This window comes from Anas platyrhynchos, chromosome Z (genome assembly GCF_047663525.1).
Source record: "Anas platyrhynchos isolate ZD024472 breed Pekin duck chromosome Z, IASCAAS_PekinDuck_T2T, whole genome shotgun sequence".
NCBI lineage: Eukaryota > Metazoa > Chordata > Aves > Anseriformes > Anatidae > Anas > Anas platyrhynchos.
In genome coordinates, this window is record NC_092621.1 from 30,300,000 (window position 1) to 30,327,323 (window position 27,324).

Sequence of the window (27,324 nt, forward strand, 5' to 3'; positions counted from 1 at the left end):
TTTGGCTTAATTCTTTACTGGATACTTTTTGGGCATTTGTTTTAATCCCCACAATTAGATTAATGCTAGAAGAGTTTCCATCCAAAACACACAGCAAAATCCATTTTTAAACATGATTTCCAATACCGAAAGTTGCATTTTTAACCAAGTATAACATCAGAATACTAAAATACACTAAAATTATATTCTCTCCCAGTATATTTCATGCTACAGTAAAGGCATGCAAAACTCCCTCAGTTTTTCAGTACTTGTAAGGCCTCTTGGATGTACCCATTACAAAAACATACATTAACAGTTTTGCTTGCTGCTAGTCTATGTTAATATTCATCTTAGTAGTGAAACTCTGATTTCATGTAAACAAATTATCCTGAGTTTCAGAATGTCAAACAAGCATGAAAAAGATTCAGGAAATAGCTACATAATTTGTTTTCTCTTTTTCAGAAATTATCTCTGCTTATACTTTAATACAGTTTTTCATAAGAGTAAAACACACAGTTAGTGAGTGACGTGTTTACTTCTGAACCTACTTCTGATAAAAGCTGTTTATTCCAGAATTTGAAGCAGAGATGGTGAGTTCACTGCCTAAAGAACAGCAAGTAAAAAGTGTCTTGTTTTTCAAAGAAGTTGACTGTCTATTCCTGCCTTCAAATTGATCTCTGCATCTTCAAATAAATTTGAAAATTATAATCATATTTCTATAAATCTGTAACTACCAATTAACTTATTTTTGTCGATTATAGTCAGTTTGGTCAGCACCACACATTTTTACTACAGGTGAAAGTTATTTTCAGACTCAATCGACACTGGAAATTCAGTTTTTCACTCTAAACAAGAAAAATATACTACCGTAACAGCGGATATTTTCAAGAGATACATCCATATGAAAATCATTGCTTTAGAATGTACTCTTTTTTTAAAAAGGATTTACTTTTCACTTATAGAAACACTTAATTTACTCAATATTTTAATGATCCACCTAAGTCCCAAAACACCATTACAATTACAATTCAGATACTAAGCTTCAACACCATCCTCCTATTTTTCTATGAAGAACTTGCTCTGAGATCTTCTGATTTTCTCCAGTTCTTCAAAAGTGAGTGGTCCTTTTGGTGGTTCTAGCAAAGCACTCTGTGTATCCAATATGTTTTCTGCTTCACCTGAGAAAAAAATAAAAAATTAAATACATAAATATAGTTCTTCACCCATACTGTGAGAAAGCAAATGAAGTGGGGAAGAAAAAAAAAAAAAAGAGGGAAAGGGAAATGGAAAGGGTTAAAAAGAAAAAAGCTGATTTAGCTATTCTTTTTGGGGCAAGAATAACAAAATACCATGTTGCAGCTATGTACTTTACAAAGGAACTGATGACATCATAGTAGCAAAGATGTCTTTAAGGAATTTTGGACTAGTGGAATAACTATACACAGAAGTGTTTGGTATGAAATGAGTGTCTGCCTCAGGCTGCATTTGTTTGAAAGAACTTCAGCCAAAACAATCCATTGTGCTGTTGCTGCTGTCTGTGTCAGCCCCTTTCCCAAAAAACTACACTGAGTTATAGCCATTTGTCTCCTAGCAGTGTATTAAGCACATGCTTTGGAAAGGTGTACTTTACACCAGCCCTGTAATGGATTTCACCAATTCGGTGAGTCTGAGAAAAGGGTGGGTCACACATGCATATGAAAGGGTATATATGGTTTAAGAAGGAAATTTTCTGTACACACTATCCCAGATAAGCCATATTTGGGCGCCTTTCTCTTGTCACAGGTCTAGGCTAAACGATTGTAGGCTCCAGGCACAAAGTGCATAACACAGGACTTGAAGAAGCACTGGCCAAAGCATACTGCTCACAAAAAAATGTTTGCTAAGACAGTTACCCAAACATGCAGTCTTAGCAGAATAACAGGGAAAAGTTGTAGGGTGCAGAATGCTCTGGGTAAGGTTGGAATGAAAACATCTAGGACAGAGAATCCAAAAAACAAAGATATAAACTGAACATTATACATCAGTTGTGGTGGTCTGACTGTGATATAATAAGGGATGAAGATAAGGCAAAGAATGTGTTTTGGTTGATGCCATTTGGTACAATGCCAAAAATCATGTTTACCTATGCTTTATCTCCTAGCTTGGTCATTACAGATGTGACTTGAAGCTCTACTTATGTACAATGAGCCTGACTGAATTCTGTCATGCAGTCTAGACTGCAGTCATTCCATAAAACAAATCTGAATGCTGAAATCTCCAGCTGCAATTTTGGTTAGTATCACACTGCTTAGGATCTCCGTATCAGTACTATCCAAAAGGACGACACTAGTTACCACTTCCACTGACTGCTAAAACCACAGTGTGAGTCTGATATATGGCCCTGGCACCCTAACAACTTTTCAACAGCATAAACAGAACTCAAAACAGGTACTTCTTCCTATATACTCAGTTTTACCTTTAGATAATCCAAGCTATACTGCAGAAAAAAAAAACAACACCTCTAAATTCAATGTGGGAGAAAAGGCACGTCATGAGGAAATACTTGAACAATACTTGAACTAGACCAGAGACAGTGTAAATTAAATATAAGCAAGGTCAAAGACAAAATGCTTGGTAAAACAGAAGTATAGGAACTTTCTAGGGGCATAGACTGATTCCAAATAATGAAGGACAGCAGATGATATTGATCTGATCTTGAGCTATTGATCAAGGTGGTTCAGATAAACGGAAGACTGTGGAGACAATGAAAGAATCGCAGTTAGTTTAGGAGAGGGGAACTGACTCTAAGGCTGAACACAGGCATACCATAGAGGGAAGAGACCAGTTAAAGTGGCAACAGTAAAAGGAATGGTGTATGCCCTCATTGTAACATCACGGAGATGGAGCATGGCATGCACCAACAGAAGACACAGGCAACTAGAGAAGTGGCTGAGAAAGGAGCCTGGGCATGAGCACAGGTACCAGCAGAGTAATAAGAACAAGCATTGTGGCTGTAGGTCAACTGTGTTATAAAGCCTTCTCTTCAGCTACTTAATTTTTACCTTGAAATAAAAATAAAATCATGAACCAGATTTCTACATAATTATAAAACTTTTTCTGATTTTCAGCTTAGATTAATTCAAGCTAGCTCATTCCCTTTTATTCTGCTGCTGATATTAATCATTAGTTTAACTAACTTCCCTCCCTTACTTTATTCTATCCTACCCTGTAAGTAGGGCCTGTAGCCCCAAATCTCTGTTGCCTTTTTACAAGGTTAAGCAGACTTTGAATTCTCTCACAAGGCAGCATGGCATTCCCTGACAATTTTAACTCTTCACTAATTCTAGATTCCTCATATGGAAGAGATCCAAATTATGTAGAAAATACCAAGGAAGGTATTACTCTTTTTCTGCATCAATACTTGCCTGTCTGTACTCTTTATTTGTACTACAGTTGTGGAATCTCCAACCCTGGAGATACTGAAAAAGCCAACTGGACATGGCCCTAGACAACTGGTTCTAGCTAGCCCTGCTTAAGCAGTGTGGGGATTGGACCAGATGACCTCCAGAGGTGCCTTCCAACCTCAACCATTCTGTGATTCCATACTAGAAAACCTCACCCGATGTTCCCAGACTTTGCTTGATCCTCTCACCTTTTCATCACACTACTGGGTTATAATTATTCAATGATTACCTAATACATTCAGGTTTTTCTCCCTTTCTTTATTACTTCCATTTGGTGAGCTCTGATTGTAGAAATTCCTATTAGTCTCAATTTTTATCAAATTGAATTCTAATTTATCTCAGTTCTTCAGGTCATCAGTTCTTGTATTACAATTTTCTCTTGACAAAACCAATCAAGTGTGTCATCCACAAATTATATTAGTATTAACTACTCACAATTTCAAATATAAAACAAAAGTAGATCCAGACCAAATCTTGAGCATCTTCATTATAACCCTGCTAAAGCCAAGCGATCCATGTTAAGCACAAACCTTTGATATCTCCTTTTTACCCCACTGCTTACCTTTCTACTGATTTCAGTGTTCTTCATGCTAACTTATTCTTCATATCACACTAAATGCTTTCATGAGTTTATAGTACATCTACCACATTTACAGAAAACAGAACTGATTTTCCAAGGAAAGACATACTCAGTTTGGCAAACTTTATTTTATCTTCTTGTCCATTTGGCTCTATATCTTTTCTTATTCTTTCCTCCAAAATCCTTGTCACATGCCTTGCATACCACTGAAGTTGCCATAACTGATCTGAAGTTAAGATGATGACTTTTCACCATTGTGATACCTGAACAGGGTATCATATTACCCATCTTAGAGGGTGGTGAGGGGGATCCCATTAGAGGACTTTATGAACTCGCTAAACATATCATATACTATTTTCAAGGGACTTGCATTATCATAAGATTTTGGATGAAAATTACATTCTCCAAAAAAAAAAAACAACCAAAAAAAAATCCTAAATTCCAAGTTTTGCTTCTCCATTGAATGCGTACTACTTTACTTTTCAACATTAATTTCATGAGCCACACGATTTTTCTCTCAGTGCTTAGCTGCCTATTTGTATTAAAAAATTAAGAAATGCACTTGGTGGGGTTTTAAAAATTTTCATAGAGATACATTGATGTGTTGCCCAAATGTATGTGCATCTGTTAGCAGCTGTAAATATTTTAGTTTGTCTCTTTGACCAAGAGCAGAAAAAAATATTTTGTCTCTTTCAGTAGCAGAATGCAAAGTCAATCCAGTTAATTAAAATGATTTATGAAGGTGACATGCCATGTCCCAGTGTTGTCTTTGAATACAGTGAACACTGTCTTAGCATGCCTTGCTCACTAGGAATCAGAGTGAACTGCATCTATCAGGTTTTCCATAATCCTCAATATCAATCATTTAATCAGGTCTGCCACTGGCAACCAGGAGGCAAGACCCCACTTTCTGGGACTCACCTCTCTCTTTTCCATCTTAGCAGGGCACTGTGGCAAGATGATCAGCTGATGACTGTGCTTGATTGTGAAGGTATAAGGGCATGATTCCTGTCTGTATCCCTTTATCTGCTCTTACCATCCCTATCCTCTGCCAAAACAGCAGCATCTGAATGCAATATGGAAGGAAATCACTACGTGTGTCACTGCTTCCAAATATGTAATGCTTACTTCAGCTCTATTTACAACTTAAGAATTTTTTAGAACTTTAGATTTTTTTTTTCTATTTTTTTTTTGAATCAGGGAAAGAGAAATTAGCACAAGCTGGAACTGGTGAGAAAGGCTGTAGAAGTAAAAGCCTTTGACAGAGGAAGCACCTGACTGTAACATAAGAAAAAGAAAAAAAAGAGTGAGATTTTTGTCTGAAAAAGATAAAACCTATTTCAAGTTCTCTCTCAGTCATTCTAAAAAGGCAAGAGCTTATCTGAAATATTAAGTTTGGTTCTATGTATCAAGCAGACAGACTCACACACACATACCTTTTATCCTTTGCAGCAGTGTCCCATAGCCCATATCATACTGATAGGCAAATATAAAGCTTAAGGGAACTATTGGCAGTAGAACTCCTGGGTTCTTCTTTTTTATTGCTCTGTTTAAAAAAAAAAAAAAAAAAAAAAGGAGGAAATTCATGACTATTTAGGAAATTCAGTGTATCAGCACTGTTAGTTGAGGTTGACCTTGACAGTCTAGGACTTGCATAACCTTCTACACTATTTAATTAGAGAAGAAGTCCTCTTAATTTCCTTGAAAGAATTTGGATGCCTTCTGGTCACCTTCTGTGCTCAACTATCAGCTCAAAGGTATTAGAGAAAATGCTTCAAATGAGTTTTTGACATATTTAATATGAAATGGGATAATCTAACCAGTGTTGCATTGCATATATCCATTCAGCCTCGTGCAACACGTAGTAATTGAGACCTTACAATCTGTTCCAAATGCATCTTAGTGCACAGAGAATGCTTAATGCATAAGATGCATTTTATCTGTCCTATATACACAAAACTACAAATATTCCTACATTCCCTCTAATCACTTCATAGCATAAGAAAAAAGTATTACCTAATAAGAATACTATAAAGCGAGTTCTTCCATGTGCAATGCACATTTTTAGCTAGTATTTTTCTCCCCATGAGAAACCTGCGCTCTTCGTTCAAATTTGAAGTGACCAGATTTCAGAATATGTTCTTGTGCACTGACATTAAAAAAAATTGTCTGATGGAGTATTTGTACCTAATGACTAATTCATTAAATCACAATTCAGACAAGAGAATAGTGTGGTTTTCAAAAGTCCCTCCTGTTACATACACAATTTTTATTTTATGTCCAATTTTCAGTAGTTCAGCTATATCATTTTATTGGCAGGTCACAGGTCTCTGCTTTTATATAAGTATGTAGTACAGACATATCTAAAGCACATTCAGAAGCAGACAGAAATCAACAGAGTCACTTAGTTATTCCATCAACCTCTGAGCAGTTATTGTATAAAAATAACTATCAGATAAAATGCAAAAAGGAAGATCCAGCACTATAGAAATATAATTGTAATCTATTTACATTTTCTATTAGAAAAAAAAAAAACAACGTCATACCCCGCTGTTAAACCTATGGCAGCAAGTCCAAAGAATGTCCCAAAGTATTTAAGAAATTCCCGCGTCCAAGCAATCTGCATGGCTGTTTGTCTCTCTCTCATCTGATTCTGCATCAGTAGTTGCCTTTCCAGCTAAAGAAAGGAGAGAGGTTAAACAAAATTAAGTCATCCATTTATTTTAAAGATGAGTCTATAAATCCAAAACGTTAAGTAAGATTTTCCTTTTTGTTCTTTTACTGCAGTCATTCATAGGTGTTGACTGAGAATGACCTTCTTCAGTAATAACTATGAAGAGTTTACACCAAGAAAGCACGAAGGTCAGCTAGCAAATGCTTTAGTATAGTCTTTCTAATGCTCCTTCACATGGTCAAGAAAATAAAAATACCAGTGTTAGGTTTTGTGAGCTCCGAGTCTCATTGACACTCCCTAGGTTAAGGTTCTCTGACCTTTGCAATTCCACAGTGATCCAAAGGGTACCATCCCGCTCTCCATTTTTTTTCTGCTTGTAGCTACCAGTATGTGTCTTTAGGGTCAGCCTTGACACTTTATTTCCCTTTGAGAATATATTTTCTCATTAATGATGCATCATCAGGATCTATTGTGAAACAGCACAGTTTATAAAGACAGAAAAAGACTGTGAAGATATCACACCTTTTGAAGTTAATGGAATACACAACAGTAGTCCATGGGGAAATACTTCTGGAACCAGAATTAAAAATAATAATGCAAAAAGTACCATCTGGACAACATATTAACACGTCAAAGAACCTCTCATGGTACAGAAACATAAAAAAAAAAAAAAGACAGACAGACTACTAGATTTTTTTTTTTATTATTATTAAAAAAAAAAGTCCTGTCTAAATCGGTCCGCATTTGCCCAGAGAGGTTGTGGATGCCCCATCCCTGCAGGTGTCTAAGACCAGGCTGAATGGAGTCCTGGGCAACCTGATCTAGTGGCTGGCATCCTTGCCCATGGCAGGGGGGTTAGAAGTAGACTGTCTTCAAGGTCCCTTTCAACCTGAGCCATTCTATTATTCCCGTTAAATAAATACTATAAATTTAGTATTTCTTAAAAGTTCTTCTCTACTGTACACCAAAAAGCACAATCGTTTTTCCTCCTTAGAGTGCTGCCAAAAATAGGAATTGTGCTGAAAATAAGCAGTCTGAAACTTGAATATATAAGTTAGTTAACACAATAAGAAGTCTGCTTCTTCCCATTAAAATTTGTAACTCAGTTTAGGGAAAAAACAGAGTACCTGATTTGGTATGCCTAGCTTAGCTAAGTGAGTTGCATAAAAGTCCAGCAAGGTACAGGAAACTGAATACCAGATGCTTAAAGAAATGTATTCTAGAAAAGAAAGAAGAAAGAGAATTCAGAAAGTTCACTTCTCATGCATCTGTAAAGTAAGTAATTAAATCTGTTCTTTTCTTCTGCTTTCTAATTCAAGAATAATTTAAAAGATTTGTAATTAAGGTTTCTACCATTTATTCATCTCCATTACTATTGATTTAGCCTGAACAGAACACTTTCTGTTAAATTGTTACTAATTATTTCTTCAGACTATGTTGATCTTGCTATCTTATTTACAAGGTCATTCAGTATCTAGATAGGTAGAATTAATTTTTTAGACAGCATCATAAAAAAAAGGACAGATCTAATTACATATAATTGTACACAGTAGGGAAAAACAACATTCACTGTAGTCTCACAATACTGTTTCATCTCTTTCCTCAAGACTTACATTCAATTGTTGTTTGTACAAAAATATCGTCAACAGGCTCTAGTTTCCTGACATCTATAATTTTCAGATCACTTTTTTCAGAAGAAATAATTACATAGTGGCTGACAAACCACTTAATAAAATATCAAAATAATTAGATTTTATTTTGTCATCCACGAGAGACTTGGAAATGCTAAAGTACGCAAGCACACTGCCCGTTAATTAGCCCCATTGTGGACCCAAATATCCTAAGCCTGGTAAATTGCCGAGGGTTGAAGTGACAAGATAAAATAATGACATGTAATATCAGTGTAATGATCTCTATTTTTCCCTTCAATTTGATGATGTGTGTAGTTTGCACATGTGTGAAAAGTACTAAGAGATCTTTTGTTTGCTTGCTGGCACAGATGAAGAGTTTACGCTTCCAAAATGCACAGCAGCATTGTAAGTGAGCTTCAATTTGAAGACATACATGGGGAGGAAGTGGGACGAGGTAATGCTGATGAAATATAGGTCTTGACAAAAGGAAACTTACTGGAGCAGGAGAACAAAACCAGACATTTTATTATGCATGGATAGTAGTGGGAAGTAAGCATGGAATAAAAATAAAGTTTCAATTTTAAATCCACAAGAGTAAACTAAAACATGACCTCTTTAAAAAAAATATTACAGTTACTGCTCAGTAGACCTTTATAACCCCAGTACTTTAAAAAAAGATAATTACCAGGTCCACAGACACTGAGGTCAAACAAAAACCTTTCTGTAGGAGCCTGTCCTATCAAATTTCAAAAGCCCAAGGTTACTTTCATGTATATTTAATACAAATAACAAGTAATTTATGAAAATGACTTAGTATAAGTGAAAACAACTTGTTTTGTACATTATGAACAGCAACCAGATAACATAATCACACATGTACAATTTTTCATATTCTGTTTTAACCAGTGGAATATTTTTTTTCCCTATTTGTGAAGCCCAGTACCTACAGTACTAACCAGTACCCCATCCAAAAAGAAGCAGGAAAACTTCATAGAAAAACCCTCATCATTCCTTTCCTCTGAGTAAACTTCTTCAAGGTGGACTCGCCTCTAAGGAATGTAATATTGTATTTAAATTCATTTCTTTAAAAAGGATGATTTGGGGGGAAAGTTTAGAAAAACAGTTTGGAGAACGTCTGAGCTCTGTTTGGGATGTGCTCTAGCCAGCGTGCTGCTGAACGACATGGGCCAGCGCCACTGGCACATTCCAAACACAGGCTCTGGGAACACATATTCAGAGCATGCCCCTCCATCAGACTCCGACAAAGCAGATAGGAGGCAGAGCACCACACAGATGACCATGTCCTAAGAGCATAACCCACTGTCTGCTCACAAAACAGATTCCTATTAGTGATGTTTGATGGTGAAAGTGTACTCAAATTAATTCTGGATGCTCTCATTTAAGAAATTTAAGCATGGGAACTCAAGCAGTCCTTGGGTACTGCAATCTTTAGGACATTCAGGCATAATACATGTACTTTGGTGCTTGCCCATTCAATATGCCCATCTTAATTGAACATCTTAAGCTCCCACAGTTTTGCATGAATTGGATAGCCTGATAGGCTGACTTTGCAGTGGCAAACAGCTACGGGTAGCTCATAAGGCAAAACAAGTACATTAATAATTTCTTAATTTCATGATCCTGGTCAACCTGCTGTAGCTGGCCCTGCTTGAGCAGGGGTTTGACCCTCCAGAGGTCCCTTCCAACCTCAATCACTCTCTGATTCTGTGACTTCAACCTAAAGCAAGTCAGGATTTGATGGCAGATCTATATAGGGAAAGATTCAGGAGCCCACCACAAAAGGTGACTCCAAATGAGACAAAAGATACAAAACCAAATCGTGTTTGACTGTGGCTCAAATCAATATCCCATTTTCACCTATTAATTTCTTAATAATTGTGTCTTATTTTCCTCCGCATGTGTTCTATTGAAAATGCCAGCCATGCTGTCATAGTGAAAGGATACGGAAGACTTTTGACCTATTAACATGTAGATTTTATGACAAAGACCAGGTTCCACACCCTTGAGACTTTGCAATGAAGTTAAGATAACTTCTTTTCCCATTACAGAAGGTCAGAAGGAAAAAAAAAAAAAAAAAAAAAAAGGTTTATTATTCAAACTTACAGGAGTTGTGCTATGGCTTATGTAGCATTATCTCACTGACATGATGAAGTTGACTTCTGAGGAAAAAAGCTATAGTGGCATATCACAAACAAAGGTGAACACCACCACTGTCCAAGTGCCATTTCTCAGGACATAAATTATATTTAACTTTAAACACTGATATAGCCAAAAACCTTTGATAGGGACTATTTACATCACTGCACTTGTATAAAAAATACAGTTTAAAGGGACTCAGGTGCAGATTTGCTATGGGAAGAAGGGAGGTGCTGTAGGCTTCCCACTCAGGTTGCTCTGCAGGGCACAAGAGAGCTAAAGCTGTTATGTGGATGCATGGGTACACATGTAAGTATCCTTTTTTGTTACTGTTGTGAAATTGTGTCCTACAAGAATCGAACCACATTTTAAAGACACATATGAAAGTAAGTGAGTATCATAATTTAAAAAAAAAAAAAAAGTGACACTTTTTTTGTGAGTTTAAATCTATAGCAAACAGGTTTTCTTAAATCGAAGTACCAACTTCTTTATTGGTAGTAAATATTGATGATATCATTTTAAAAATCAACTTCAGTATTTCAAAATAAAATGGGTTCTAGTAACAAGTGACATTTTATATTTTGTAACACTCAGGAGGACCAAATTAGAATTAACTTTCCTGTTTTTTTTTTTTTTTTAAATACAGTTAGTAGTTTCTCAACACTGTGTAAGAAATTGTAAGAGCTGATTAGTATTTGAAGTCTGACACATACCAACTGTTATAGTAAAAGGAAATCAATCTGACAAAATGAAACATGACAGATGAAGAGAAGTGAGGCGGAGAGGGAAAAGGTCAGTTACTGTGAAACTGATAATGCTAATATACTAGTCAGTGGTAGCCAGCCTTATCGTTTCTATTGATTATTCTTCACACCATGATGTCAAACCATAGAAAAGAGCATTTATGCCATCATGTCATTGATTAAAATCTAGTGGGAGAAAATTCTCATCTGAAATAATGTAATCAATTTTGACAACCTGTAAAAAAAATAATAAACATCCCTCTTTGGATTGCAAGCTACATCAGCACTGGTAGGTAAGACTGGAAATTTTGGATGCTTTAGACTGCTTATTTTCTCTCTTTCTTTCTGCCTTTGAGTTTCTTGTTCACATGCTGTAGGAAGGAACAAATACTACTTTGGTCCTGTATTAGGATGATGTGCAAAAGCAAAACAAATAGGATGCAAGGTGGTGTACAAAGATTCAACAGTGGAAGCCACAGACAGTGCAAAATGCTCTCTCCTGGCTGTCCAGGTGCATGAAATACCACTTGCTTGATGTATCTGGAGAGAGGAAGACATAGTAACCACCCCTTGATAAAGTCTCCATTTACACAATACATTAATGGCTCTCCATATGCCCTTCTCCCCTCCAGAAGAGTGAGCAGAGCAAAGACCTGGCTTGAGAGCAGCCCAAGGCAGCTGAACTACTTAGGGAGCTGCATTTCATGACACCATCATTAAGACACAAATATGCTGACAGTCCTGTAAACAGATATTCAGACAGAAAAGTAATTAATTTACCTTAGAAGGAATTATCAGCCAAGTAAATATACACACACATCTCCACTTAAGTTCTACAACTCACAATATAATTTAACAAAAGAGAAACCTGAAGAAACTGCTGTGGTATCCCTAAAGTCATTTTAAAAGAACTTACAGCGCTGTCACAGCCTAATCCCTTGCACATCTGTTAGAGGTGTAGGGCTCACGGCTACTGTGGCTATAACAGAAGGTTATTTCCACTGACAGCTTTTCCATGGCTGGAGAGTCTGAAAGCATTCTTTAAACAACTTCTGACTTCTAATTTCTGAGTACTCAGGGGCAAGGTGAAAAAGAGATGTAAATTTTCAAAAATATGACGGTCACATACAAAAACCTACAAACCGCTTACAAAGCATATATAGAAGTTGTTCTAATGTAGCTTAGCTAAATAACTGCATGAACACCTTACAGTAGAAACGTGCTGGTCATTTCTTAGGCAGACTAAAGATTAAGGCTTATGTGACTCGTCCTAGGTGTCATCCTACCTAATCAATGTGCAAAAATAGGAGCTGCTACAAATAGCTGTTTAGCAAAAATAAATTGAAAATAGAATAGTGATACCTATATTTACACCTACGTAGTAAATCGCTAGAGTGCAATACAGAGATAATAACTTGTAATAATTACATAGCATTTGCTCAGTTCTATGACCAACATGCACATAGAAGTATCAGGAAATAGGCCTCCAGATCAAACAGTTAAAATAAATCAGACTTAAATGTTTTATCGTGCAGCTTCAAAGCTTGCCCATAAATAACTTTCACTTATAGTACACAGAGCAATTAAGGTTATTAGCACTGCAAGAAATTAAACTCTCTAAAAAGCAAACTCAATTTTTAAAGCTTCCAATAGCTAAGACATCACAAAATATTTACAAGCAAAAAGGGGTCTCAAAACATCAGCCAGATGCCAGAATGTAACCTGCACTGAAAAAATACTCCATATGCTGCTGTTATTGTCAATATTTTAATGGAATTACATGCCTTTTAAAAAGAATAACATAAGAAACATGTAAATCCATTTGAAGTTTTAGGCTGTACAAAGGAGATGCTCTAGTCCATGGGCTGCTATACAAAAGTAAGGTTTCTTGGTAGTAGCCTAGTATTTCTGTGCTTCTGCTTCTTGGCATTAGAGCAAAGAACACACAGTGAGTGTAAAGAGGTGTCTTCTACCTGCACTGAAGAATCTTGTATCTGCAGAGTAAGCTCAGTTTTTGGGTACCGTATCACTGTTTAAAAATCTCAGGAGTTTTATGCATGGGCTGTAAAGACAACCCAAAGTCTTTGGATGGACAGTTATGTCAAAAGAGGGCTTGAAATAGCAATATAGATAAAGCAGTGTAAGGCAGTTAAAATTACAAGTAATTCAAAAATCTCACTAATAGCTGAATAAGTAGGAACTAGCCCATTTATTATATCCATTCCTCAGTAATTTCTCTATGGTCGTTGTGGCCTCTTATAGCTTGTTTTGTTGTTGTAGTTTTTAAAGACATGGAGACTTGGTATTGAATCCGAAATAAACACCAGAAGAAATGGCTGCCAAGAGATACTGCTGTATGAAAGGCTGTTACAATACCAACAAAATCTGCAAACATGATGTTTCTTCCTATCCATTTCAGACTCTTGCAAAACCACTCACTGTTGCTCTCTTTACAGCACTTTGTTACAGAATTAAAATAGATGTAAGATCTCTTTATTTATGCATTTTACACCCTGAGCTCTTAGCAAGTTCTGCTTGATAAAGCTCCCCTCCCCCCCCCCCCCCTTTTTTTTTTAAACTTAGCATTCATGAAATATTGTTTCATAGAAAAATAAGGAAATGGCCAGATATTGCTTCAGTGGACATAGCTGAAGACTGAAATGGTAGCTTTGCTCTATTAACAAGAAAGGAAATACAGAAAACTCATACCGCTAAAGGAAGCAGCTTCAGAAAGCGTTTTTCCTTTGAAATATGGTAAACCCACCCCAGTGACCTAAGCCTTACATGTGTAGGGGTTGGACGAAGGTGCACCTCTGAGCAAGACAAATTATAAGTAAGTAAGCTGCATTGATTATAAGATGTACTAGTCACAGATATTCTTCAGAGAAAAGACTGGCAAGACTGATTCCACCGAAGAGATGAACTTAACACTTGTCTCATTACTGGTGGAACAATCGGTCTGTTCTGCATCTTTCGCCGGTACTGCTTGCGTGTTAGAAATATCAATTAAAATTTGCTCTTTGTAAAACACTGCATTTATTTTTTTGAGAGTATTGTATACTCTGCCTGATCACTGCAGCTAATTCCAAACAAAATGGCTTTTTTTTTTCTTGTGAGACAGATTGTTCTAATCTTCTTCAACACAGATATCATTCATCTTGTTCTGTTCCATTTGATGCACACAAACTAATAAGGATATAGAATTGTTACCAGAGAACATTTATTTCCTGAATTAAGCCCAGATCACCTAGAGGGCAAAACAATTTTTCTAATGCTTCAAGACAAATGCATTAGAAATGCCATAAATGCTACTAGTATCTTGTCAATAGAAAACAAATGTAGCTACTTCCCACCCCAAAGGGAAAAGGATGGTAGTAGTCAGGAAAGGGAAAGTTTGCTTACATTTTACTTCACAGGGAAGAAAGGGAACAATTGCTTTTATTGTAATAGAACTTAAAAAAAATAATCCTTTAAACCAATTCTCAGTGAAAACTTTAGAGAGGAAAAAGGCTAATGAACTAAAAATGGCAGACAATTACTCCATACCTAAAACAATAAGAAAATTAAAATTTTTCAGGTATCATCATCATGATAGGTCATTTTTAACTAACAAGGATAAATTGGCAAATCTGCAGATAGAAAGAACGTCATCACACAAAGTTGCATTAGTCACAGGAAGGAGTCTATATAAAGACACCTATGCAGAAGCACATATCAGTTCTCTTCCTTTTTTGATTAATGAAAGTGATAAAGCATAAGCAGTTTTATTGTTCAGAAACTTGACAGCATTTTAACACAGGGGGGTTGGACTATATGATCTTTAAGGGTCCCCTCCAACCCAAATCATTCCATTATTAGCCATTTTAATTCCTGCCAAGAGCCAAAACATAGTTACATGTGTGCCTTTTAAAAGCCACCTTATTTTATAATCAGCTGGTAAATCATCCACAGTATGTTGACTAACACGTTAATTGAATTTATTAAGAATAGAAGAACACGACGCTATACTTCACCTTCAAATAAAACAGACAGCAGTTCCCTCTGCCCCTTCTGACTCTTCTCTTTTGCAGTCATACTTTTATCTCGTTGCTCAAATGAGGAGGAGTAAGCTTTAAGTTTGTCCTAGGCTAAGAACATGTGTAACATGCAGGTCCCGACCAAGAATAAAATAGGCTTATTAGGTCAATTCATTTTACCTGTCTAAGTTGAAAAACTCTTAGTCTACCACATACAAGACAGACATTAATGTTTTCTCCTTTCCACAGTTTTTTTTTTTCTTCTCCTCTGGTGTTTTATTTCATATTTTGCAATTTTGCATAAGAAAAATGATTAAAACAGAATGGGACCCAGTATCTAGTTTGTTCTAAAACTTCTAAGGACATATATTGTAACAGCTTCTTTAGATTCTTAATGCATTTTGTATTGAACTGAAATAAAAATCATGCATATTAAGACCTACACCTCAAATACAAATTCTTTCCCAGTTTAAAACTACCTGAGCAGAGGGGAAACAGATGAGATCATTGAGCTGCCTGATAAATAAGTCAGGACTTGCTCATCTCTTCCTCACAAAATGCTCAGTAACTGTACTAGTAAAGGAAGTTGAGAAAAAAAAAATTATATACCTTAAGAACAGTATATTCCATTATTCAATTCGAGTCTCACAAAAGCAATAAGTTAAGAAAGATGCACATATATAAATATAAAAACATTCATTTTCATGGCCCTCAACAGGCTGGAGAGTTGGGCCAAGAGGAACCTCATGAACTTCAACAAGGGCAAGTGCGGGGTCCTACACCTAAGGAGGAATAACCCCAAGCATCAGCAGAGGCAGGGGGATGACCTGCTGGAGAGCAGCTCTGCGGAGAGGGACCTCAGAGTCCTGGTGGACAGCAGGCCGACCATGAGCCAGCAATGTGCCCTGGGATCTTGGGGTAAATCAGGAAGAGTGTTGCCAGCAAGTAAAGGGAGGTGAACCTGCTCCTCTACTCTGCCCTGGTGAGGCCTCACCTGGAGTGCTGTGTCCAGTTCTGGGCTCCCCAGTGCAAGAGGGACATGGAGCTACCGGAGAGAGTCCAGAGGAGGGCTACAAAGGTGACTAGAAGACTGGAGCACCTGTTGTATGAGGATGGGCTGAGAGAGCTGGGCCTGTTTAGCCCGGAAAAAAGACGACTGAGGGGAGACCTCATCATTGTGTACAGATTTATGAGGGGAGGGTATCAGAAGGATGGAGCCAGTCTCTTTTCAGTTGTGCACAGTGAGAGGTTGAGAGGCAACAGGCACAAACTGAAGCACAGGAAGTTCTGGCTGAATATGAGAGAGCACTTCTTTACCGTGAGGGTGACAGCACGGAACAGGTTGCCCAGAGAGGTTGTGGAGTCTCCTTCTCTGGAGATATTCAAAACCTGCCTGGATGCCCTCCTGCACGGTGTGCTCTAGGTGATCCTGCTCAGCAAGGGGGTCGGACTAGATGATCTTCAGAGGTCCCTTCCAACCTCAGTCATTCTGTGACTCATAAATATACAGATACAAACATTGCTTGTATTTATCTATGCTGAACAAGTAATCCAAGTAATCTATTTTCCCTTGAACAAAAGTTTAAATAAGGTGCCTCTTTCACTATATACTGTCACGAACTTTACCACTGAAACTGTTGCTTCTTGAAAAGTAAATGGATGGAAAATAAGGTCCCTAGAAGGACACATTTGAATATGGGAAGGGTTAAAATAAAAACACCACCACATACATGCTTTAAATGCGTAAGAGATGTGTTTATAGCATCATCCAAACGTAATTTTTTCAAATCTTCCCCATAGGTTCTAATGCCTTTCTTATTTCTACCACCATTCTCTGAACTTTTCACAGCTTATCTGCTTATTAAAAGAAGCGTTAAAATCTTTTTTTCCCAGCAAAGTCATCAGCCATGAAAACAGCAATTTTTACTCCTGGTTAATAAATCCACAACGACATTTGCTTTTTCTGAAAAACTGTGTTGTTGACTCAGTTTATACATATATATATTTATATATCAGTATATTATACAGTATATAATATACAGCTCTTTATTTAAGCTCCCAGAGTCTAATCACTTATACCTGATTCATTTATTTAACTTTTCCTTCCTGGATGTAATGCTCCAGACTAGCATTCATTCTGTTCCATTTCCTATTATTTCAGGCATTTTGCAGTTCATCATGACAACCTGAACTCTAAACCAATCCCGCAATCTACAATTTTATGCAATGGGCATTTCACTGAACGATGGCCCAATTTTATTTTGAGAAACTGCTGAGTGTCTGGATTCAAATTCAAATATTCTGGTCCTCTTCCATCACTTCTTTAAGAGGCCTGACTTTATTTATCTATTTATTTTACTAGTAATACTATTTTAATTCAGAAAAAAATGCAATGTCATTTGGTCTTAAGACATGGTCTATCAAGACGCTTCCTATATAGGGTATGAATACACTTCCATTTCCTATTTAAGGATGAAAGGTTAAACATGAACTGTTGAGAAAACTGCCTCATTCCTTTCATTTATTGCCACTCCATGCAAATTTCTTACGAAAACACAACCATGGCTGGAAAGTAATGGAGTCTCATTGTCTTTTACCTCCAGCCAAGTGCTGACAGCTTAGAGTAAAGAAAATATGTGATAAAGTTACATGTTTCCATGCTTTTGCTGATTTGTTGTCAGTTTTTCCACATACAAATATTGTTGCCGTGGTTCTTTTGGAATATCAGATCATAATCTAATAAAATTAACACTTACACATTCATGCCATAGTGCAATAATGTCCCAAAACATTTTCTTATGAGCACTACAGCTGTTCACACACAGAGAAAACATGCCATGGGAGTTTCACTTCAAGCTAAGTCATGCATATATGTATGTGCCATAGCTCATATATACTGTGTACAGTGCATGCATCTCTCTCTATAAGCAAGAACTGAAGGACAGAAAGCTGAGAGTCATTTTCAGAAGCAAGTATCTCGTGATCTATAACTCAATGAACTATGTTATTTCTGCAGGTACAGAACTGGCAAGAGTCTGGTTTGTTTTTGACACTTCTGAGTTATGTCCAGGAGAACAGTTCAGTTACAGAACTACCTACAACATTTTTTTTTCCATCTTTAAAAATTCGGAATATGCATTAGAGGATGCGTTTACCTAACAGTGTTTTAAATTATCTGTCCAGCTAGTTAACAATTTTAATAATTAGAAAAATTGACTTGAGTTGTTCTTAATGTCACTATTTCCGTTTAATTTTGCATTACTTCCAAATCAAAGGAACTGTTAATACAAAGCAGGGAAAAAAAAAAAAAGCACCAATATATCAGATTACATACAGAACTGCAGGGGAGCTTCAATACCACTGGCTAGCCCACATTACAATAGGATTAGAATAGAATACTGTAGTTTTCTAAATGCTTCAGATGAACTTATGTTGTTCAGGACCCCAACAGGTGGAAAAGATTTTTGGAAGACCATATCGGCCTCTCTCCTGTTTTTCAAAAAAAAATGCATTATTACTGCATTGTCAGAACAGAATTATCTACCCCCCACGTTTCAGCTTTACTTGATCTTGGCATTTTTTTCCTCCACAAAGTATGGAATATTTTCCATGCTCACACAGGCAACATACAGGGAAAAAGTTTAATAACTACAATTTCCCCAAAACTAACTGCTATGAAAACAGATCTGTGACTGTTTCCTGGCTATCCAAGATTACCTGGGGAGAAGAATGCACTTTACAACCTGACATAATAAAATAGGGAGAAGGGATGGCAGAAGAAGGGGAGTGAGACTATCCAGAGATTCATATTGCAGACAGGAGGTTATAATCAAACATTTTTATTATGGGTAAATACAAGATTTGTCAGAAGTATATTATTTCCCTAGCCTGTTTATTATCTCAAAGGTTATGTGGCTCCCATCAAAGATTAATTTGAAGGATTATCTCTGACTCTTGAATGCAATTAAGCTTTCCCACAGAGAAAACTATATCCTTTTGTCTGATAAGGAACTCTCTTGCTAGAAAAGAAAAACAACAAAACTGAACCAAAGAAAACCCCAAATCACTCTGAACTGCTGCCCTCCCCTTCAATACAAACAAACAAAATGTAAGTTACAGAAACATTGATAAGCCCTAAGCACTAACTAGTCTCCTCTTTCCAGCACCTTCAGCACCTTCAGAGATTTTTCCTTTCCCCTATATTACTTTCTTCTAAAACTTAGATTTTGCAAGCCCTCCAGTCTTCCACTCTTATCAGGTTGATCTCCCCCTGAAAAACTGCCAGAGCCAACCCACTGTAACATTAAAGCAAAATGTTTATAGTAAATTGTATTTAAATAATGGTTATAGCTTTTTTTAATTTCATTTAAATAATGGTTATAGCTTTTTACTGCAATTGCCAATTATAACAAATTAATATGTGCTACAGCTGGATTCGTAACACTGAGCAGTGCTAAGAAACTTACCTGTTACTATAGCAATATATATTATACAGGTCTCATAATTATGTTTCAATTTTCAAATTTTGTAGTATCATTTTCTATTTTAAACTTTTATAATTGTTGTAATTCATATTTTTAGAATTAAAACAATCGTATTTCAAAATATAAGGAGGTTGTACAATTCTTTTTCAAGTAAATTATTCGCACAGAAACTAGATTTTTGCTTAGTTTTCGCTGGGTGGGCACGCTGAGGCTTCAATTCTGAATTCCTTTTCTTATGATGCTCTCTCTACATCAGTATCACACATACCTGAAAGTCTAATATACTGTTAACAGTTAGGCCAGTCAGAGCTCATTTCAACTGACTGCCGAACTGTGCATGTGGTACTCAAGAGGAGAGCAGACACCAGTTCTCAGTCTGGCAAGAAGCAGATGTGAGGAAATACTGCCTCAGGATCCACAAAATACAGTGGGCCACAGCCTGGGCCAACTTCAGCAGTGGCCAGAGCATCACAGAGCACCTCAATTCAGAAGAGACCTCAGCAGGTTCTGCTCGAAACAGTATCAGCTGTGTGATCAGACCAGGCTGCTGAGGGCATTTTCCAGGCAGGTTTTGAAAACTCCAGTGATGCAGGTGGCACAGCTTCTGCTCCACTGCTGGGCTGTCCATGCAGGGAAAATGTTTTTTCCCTACATTCATACTCTTTCCCAGCCGTGTTTCGATTTATGCCCACTGCCTCTCACCCTCCTGTGATCCACCACTGCGAACAGCCTGGCTGTTTTCTTGACAACCTCATAAAAGTTATTGTTGAGGCTGTTGCTAGATCCTGTACCACAGAAATCATCCCTCCTACTGACCAGATCAGTCCAGCTCACCGGACCACCTCTCAAGAAGTGCTCCAGCCCTGGGCCACCCTGATGGTCCTGTGCTGCGCATTCTCCTTATCAGCTACATTTTTCCTAGGGGGAGGTGGGGAAAAGACAAAAACGGGACTCAGCTCCTTTGTTAAATGCATTTAAATGCTAACAGAAGCTGACAGATATTTTGCTCCCCCCCCCCCCCCCCCCAAGCTTTCTGGCTACACTACTATTTGTATCAAGCCCTCATTGCTGCCCCTTTTGATTCCCCCTGCTGTCAAAGCAGACTGCAGAGACTGCAGGCTTATGCTCCAGCCTCTGTCTCCCAGGGTGCCCTAGGTCTTCTTCGCAGAGCTGGTCTGCAGTTCCCAGATCACCCTTCAGCCTCTTTTGAAAGCGAGGGTTTACTTTTGCTAGTAACCAGGGACCTCTGCTGATCTCCATGACCTTTCAAAGACTATAGAAAGCAATCTTTCTGTGACATTGGTCAGCTTGCACAGCACCTCTGGGTGCAGCACGTCAGGTCCCATGGACTTTTGTGTACTGAGTAAGCATTCCCTGTCTCCCTTCTCACCTCCTGCTGATACTTCCCTCCCTCCTTGAACTCTGACACAAACTGAAGAAGCTGAACAGGCCTTGTTTGGAAAAGCACCTTAGCGTTATTTGTGTCTGCTGCCACTAATCTGCCTGTCACATTCAACGTGCCCCACACCTTCCTCCCTCACCTTTTTACTGAGGAAGTAGTGGTGGAAGCTCCTCTTATTACCCTTTGATATCCCTCAAAAGCATCAACTCTAGATGAGTTAGAACATCCCTACATGCCTACAACTCTGCTTTTGTAGGTGATTCCTACCTCCAACTTACGCATGATGCCCTTTCACTTCAGTTTATGCCCCAGAAGGGCATAAACTAAAATCTAAATCTGACAGAGAGGGAATGGCATAATATTGATTTGATGTTGTTCCATTCAAAACAAAACAAAAAAAAAGCCTTTTTGATTCCTCTATGCATGGGAAAGTTTAACAAAAAAAAAATCACAGAAGAGGTTATGGTTTTTTTAATGTCTATACCCTGAATGAAGAGCTTTTAATATACATTTAAAATGTCTTTCACAAATCAACATAGAAATATTCCTCTCTAGTGCAATGTAAGTTTAGTAAGCTCTGCTCTGTGCAGTCTAAGAATCAAGTTCATTAACAGTAAGAAATCTTGTTTAAAATTTTCATATGTATTGTGCCACAACCTTCTACTACCATTTTGCTTTCTATCACTCTAAATATCACTATATGACATACAAGTTTTGTTTTGTTTTTTTTTTATACATTTCAAAAAATTGTTTGAAGACAATGTACATAGATTATGCACTAACCATACTTAAGCTGGTCTTATCACAATTAAGTCTTCAGCAAGCTTCAGCAAAGCATGTAAATTCAGAGAGTTTCCTATTTCAAAACCCACTTGATGGTTAAGGAATGTCACTGTCTACAAACACCAAATAAAAGAAGTTGTATTTAAAGTGCTCTAACCTGTGCTGAGGAATGTCTAATCAACTACAAATACTGCTGTGCTCCTAGCTGTCAGTTTCAAAATGTCTTTTTTCTGTGGTTGCTTTGTACATGTGAAAATAGCTTTATAATTTAACTAGTTATTTCAATTACTTTTTGAGGGTATACATTTTTGTTGTCAAAAAAATGGCACAGGACAAATATCTTATAGAACAGGAAGTATAGAACATAGTTCTTCAGAGAAAGAAATAAAGAATGTACCTCATTTTGTGTTAAGAGCACTCACAAAGCTTATGACAATAAATACTCCAATATACATGCCCTGAGATTTGGAACCTCCTCTTATGCACTCAACCATGCTAAAAGCATTTAGCAAGGCCATGTGATAGGCTTGAGCTGTAGATCTGATATATTGTGTGTTTAAAGAGAATTTTGCAAGTTACACTTTAAGAAACAGGCTTATGATAAAAATGAAGTCTCAACAAACTTCTATCACAAACAGTTTTCTCTTGATACAGACTGGTATTTCTTTCTGGAGCCACACCAAGACACAATACAAACAACTGCCAAGTCCTTCAACATCAAGGCAACCTGACAGTCTGTTTTTTATTTTTTCCCCAAAAGCATAATATACAATTTACAAGGCCACAATCACTTCTTTTTGCAGAGTTAGCCCAAGAAGTGCATAAGGGAGAAATATGCACATACCTTTATAATACATTTTAACATTTTCCTACTTAAACGTAGTCAGGCTGGTTTGGGTGTTCAGCACACCAGACTGACTCTAAAACTGGATTTAGGATGCACTAAGGCTTGTGATTTGGAGAGTTCTTTGTCAACTTCTGTCATGTTACTCACCTTCCTGTATGTCAATGACTAAGCAGCTTTTTTTTAAAAAAAAAAAAAACAAAAAACAAAAAAACTTTTCTTCTCTCCATTTGGAAGAGAGCATATGCTTTTTTTAAAAAAAAAATAAAATCCAAGTGTTTTTTCATGGAGATACATAGCACAGAATTCCTGTTCCAAACAATTTACAGTAATTTTATGACTCTGATGACATGCAAGGAACACATATACAAGAAGCCTTTGCAGATTCCATTTCACAAGCACCTGCTGTGTTTTTTTCTCCATGTCAAACCAATGACTTGAATAGTTCATTCCCGAGCAATGACACATCATCACTGTTTTTACGTAGGGCATTCTGTGGCAGTTTTTGATGACTTCCTGATCTACCCCAACTGTCTTAGAGTAAGAATAGTGTCCCTTTCCCCCAACACTCTAATCACAGGGCTCTCCAAAGTACATTCAGAAACTGAAAAGCTCTAAGAGGTTCTGACCCCACATCTTGCTTTGGGACAGTTTTATGTTTAAAACAAACAAGCATTTGTGAACCTCTCTTAGCAAATATATCATATTCTTTGAAGTGAAAGCTTCTCTTCTATTAAGAAACACGAAGGTTTTTAGAGGAAGATGGGAGAACTGACAGCATCCAAATTCAAATATATGAGCAAATATCTAATGTTTTAAGGTAACCTATTTCATGCTGGTCCTAACACAGCTTAACTTCTCTGTGAATTCCTAGTTACAATTTCTCTCCAAAAGCAAATGTATCAGGCTATACTGTTTTCCACACACAACCTGAAAGCAGTTTGTCTAACACTGGACTCCAGAGAGATCACAGGTTTTACTCACACTTTACTCACACATGCAAAAGACAAATGGCAGTCTTCTTTCTCCCTAAGCTCAGAGCAGAATTACTTTTTTTCCATCCCTTTTGACACAACATATAGTTCTCCCCTTGAGCCCACTGCATCATTTGCACCTGACATAACTGACCATTGCATGCATTTGTAATAGACGCAGGTTTTCTAACATGGACTATGTGTCTGCAAACATAGTATAAATGTTCAGGTATTTGTGCTGTTAGAAATAAACCTACTATGTTGCCTAATGGCATTTTCAAAAAGATGAATTGCTGCACAGGGAGAATTCCTAAAGAGTGACTTGCAAAGTGTTTGTGTGTGATCGTGAAAGGGATTTTTTTCATAACTCTAAGAATGTTGATTTTTGATGTTAGTGTGAGCATTTGGGCTAGAACTAGAGTTGTTAGTCACCTGGGGTCAAAAGGCCAAATAGTGCTTGCCAAAGCCCCCAGCACCTTACAAGAGCTAGACTGAATTCAAGTTGTTTTCTCAACTCTATTTGTCATTCTGCACAGCAGAGAAGCAGATCATGAAACAAGCCTTCACTTTAACTTCAACATCATTCTCTGAAACTAAACGCATTTCCACCATTTGGATTTCCAAAAGCTCCAGGAGTAGAAGGCCCTACCTCTGTAGGCAAACAAACAAAAAAAAACACCAAACCGTACACAAATCTTGCAGTTGCATCTGAGAAAATCATAATCCAGCACAGACAAAAGTGATTTTTGCAAATCTTGCAAGAAGTCAGTTATCTAGTATTTTGCTACACTGTTTTTTTATGCTTTCTCTTTCCTAGCCACATTTCTGGTGTCACTTCCAGAGTTCAGTTTAAATGCAACCTTACAAAACCTATGATCAGCATGTACCTCAGCAGCTTTGAACACGAGTATGCCACCTACTGACAATTTAATGAAGATGAAATTCAACCATCACTACTTTAAACATTTTAAATTTACCTGCATTCAACTTAAAAGCAAAACTAAAGTGACAAACTCCAGTTAAGTCTACTGGGATGGCACTACTAATGCTGTAGTCTAGGATGGGAACAAGTTGCAGAGCACAAATTCTGGCAACAAATCTGAAAGCTGTAACTCCAGCTACATTGTAACACCTATTCAGCTTAGCTTTCTGAACTTTAGTCAAACTGTTCTTCCTTCTCTTTTTCATCTGACCTTTTACTATTTTATGCAAAGGGGGTAAGTGATCCCATAGTCCCTATTTACTCTCAGGTTTCTAGAACAAACGAAAAGCCTCGTGGTGGCTTCCTAGGAACGTGGCATGGCTGCAGCTCCTGAACCTGAAGAGAGCTGCTTGAGTTTGTACAGTGAGAGCTGAAGCACGCTTTATTCGCATATTTTAACAGACCAGGGTCTGTCTCTCATTAACCCTGCTGTTGGCTCGGTTTCACATGTTCACACAGCTTTACAATGGGGTGCTTCAGCGGGGCTCCAGGGGTCTGCCCAGCGCCTGGCGCCCCCAGCCCAGCTCCGAGCGGTGCCCTCCGAGGGCAGAGCCGCCTGTGCGTTACCTGCAGCCGCGAGCTCATGAGCATGAACTCCTGCTGAGCCCTCAGGTTCTCGTTCATGGACTTGGAGAAGATGAACCCCATCTCGCCCTGCAGCGCGGAAGAGACAAGCCGGGTGAGACCTAGCACGGAGGGGGGGGCACCTCCGACCCCACCGAGCCCGACCCCGCCCGGGGCCCCCCAGCCCCAGCCCCAGCCCCAGCCCCAGCCCCACGCCGGGCCCCGTCCGGCCCCGCCCGCCCCTCGCTGGGGGCCGGCCCCGCCGCACGCAGCCGGGGAGGCCGCGGCGGGCCCGGCCCCGCCTCACCTCGCGGGGAAGGCGCCGCTCGTCCCCGGGCCGCGCCGCTCCGAGCCGCCGGAGGTCAGCGCCCGCCGCCCCCCGCCGCCGATTGGGCGCCGCAGCCGGGCGGGACGCGGGGCAGGGCCGGGCCGAGCCGAGGCGAGCCGAGCCGAGCCGCCTGAGCGGGGCTGGGCCGCGGCCTCCCCGGCTGCTGGGCGCCGCGGGCGGAGCTGCAGTGAGCGCCCCGCGGGTGGCAGCAGAAAGGCGGCCGCTGAACGCCTCAGGCGGCGGGGCGGACACCGGCGTCCTCCCCTTTCGCCTTCTACCTGTACTTTCTGTCTGTATGCCCGTCCCCTCCCCACGTCAAGCACACCCACACGTCAAGCACGACCCCAGCTCAGGTGTGATGCGTCCAGGTGTAAAGCACAAACCTCGCAGAGAAGGGAGCCAGAAGGGTTTAACACGCAGGGTTTCACTCATCGTACTCTGCCTTTCCTAAAGTACCGGGATGTTCTCATGGCATCGCCAACCACAATTAAAGGCTGACTTTCAAACCCCAATAAATCAAATTTTCATAATTTCAAAAAGTGTATAGGTAAAACATATGCCCTGCCAGTTAGGTTTTACACACTGATAGAAATACTGGGTAGGATCCCCAGGACTCTTCTTACAGGACTGAAGAGTATCACTAAAGAGCCAAACACCAGCCTGCTCGACAATACAGCACCTCAAACTCAGCCTCACAGAGACTTCTAGGGGCACTTTCAAGGTTTGGCAGCACAGTGTTAGACAATCTTGTACAGGGCCTGCTTTTACCATGAAAGGTTGGACCAGGTGATCACAGTCTTGTCCAACCTGGACTTTTCTATGAATCTGACTCTCAGCAGTGCCTGTCATTTTAAAATTCTCACATCTGCTGATGTCTTAACCTGACAATGATTCTTGCTGTCAGTATTTGTATGTTTTCTAAATACATACTTTTTTATTATTATTATTATTTTTTTTAATGTCTGAGAAGAAGCTGTCTTTTTCTCACAGAATAATTTTTTGTGTTATCTCCATGATGACCCTCCTTTATTTTTTTTAATGACAAGGCAAAAACAGGAGAAAGATAAAGAAGAAAAATATATATTTTTTTTTCTAATATAGAAAATTACTTAAATTTACTTCAGGTCTTTCTAAAAACTTGCAGATACAGTTTTTGTGATATCTTGAAAATGCCTCTGAAAATGTTTGATCTCTTGAACACATGCAGTTTGTGAGGAGATACATCCATTAAAAAGGTGATGGTAGGATGTATTTTCAACTCACAGTGTTTGGCAGAGTAGTCCACCTAATTCATAAACTCATTTTACAGTATAGAATAAGTCTGTTGATTTAACTGCATATAGGTGTAAACACTCGGAAGGATAAAGATCTACAGCACAAAATTCTGCATACACCTTTGAAAGCCAGGTTTTTTTACCAAAAGCTAGTAATTATACTGGAGTGATTGTAGTGCTTACTTGAACAAAAATGCTTACCTGCGTGTTTTTTTTTTTTTTTTTCCTTCCTAAAATGCTAGCTGCCAGTCTTAGGAAAGTTGAAAAGTCCTGTTATGGCATACTTCACTGAGACTATTCAATACATTCTCAGACATAAAGATAGAGGCCGACCTCGGCATGAGCAGGAGACTACAGCCTCCAAGAGAAGAGGAAGGGGGCACCAGCTCTCCGAGGTCGTGCTTACTGGTGTGCTGCAGAGATAACAGGGAAGAAATTTCCTGCTATACTCCAGCTCCACGCGAGA

General features: G+C 38.5%; 1 protein-coding gene across 1 annotated transcript; it reads right to left on the bottom strand.

Moving 5' to 3' along the window:
• On the bottom strand, nucleotides 1-25,747 carry PLGRKT (plasminogen receptor with a C-terminal lysine). Its single transcript, XM_027446738.3, has 5 exons — nucleotides 25,564-25,747; nucleotides 25,260-25,346; nucleotides 6,549-6,679; nucleotides 5,439-5,548; nucleotides 1-1,157 (listed from the first exon to the last, which is right to left on the bottom strand). Exons 2-5 carry the CDS (start codon nucleotides 25,338-25,340, stop codon nucleotides 1,036-1,038), a joined length of 444 nt encoding a protein of 147 aa, XP_027302539.1. The 5' UTR covers nucleotides 25,341-25,346; nucleotides 25,564-25,747; the 3' UTR covers nucleotides 1-1,035.
• Nucleotides 25,748-27,324: the final 1,577 nt, after the last annotated feature.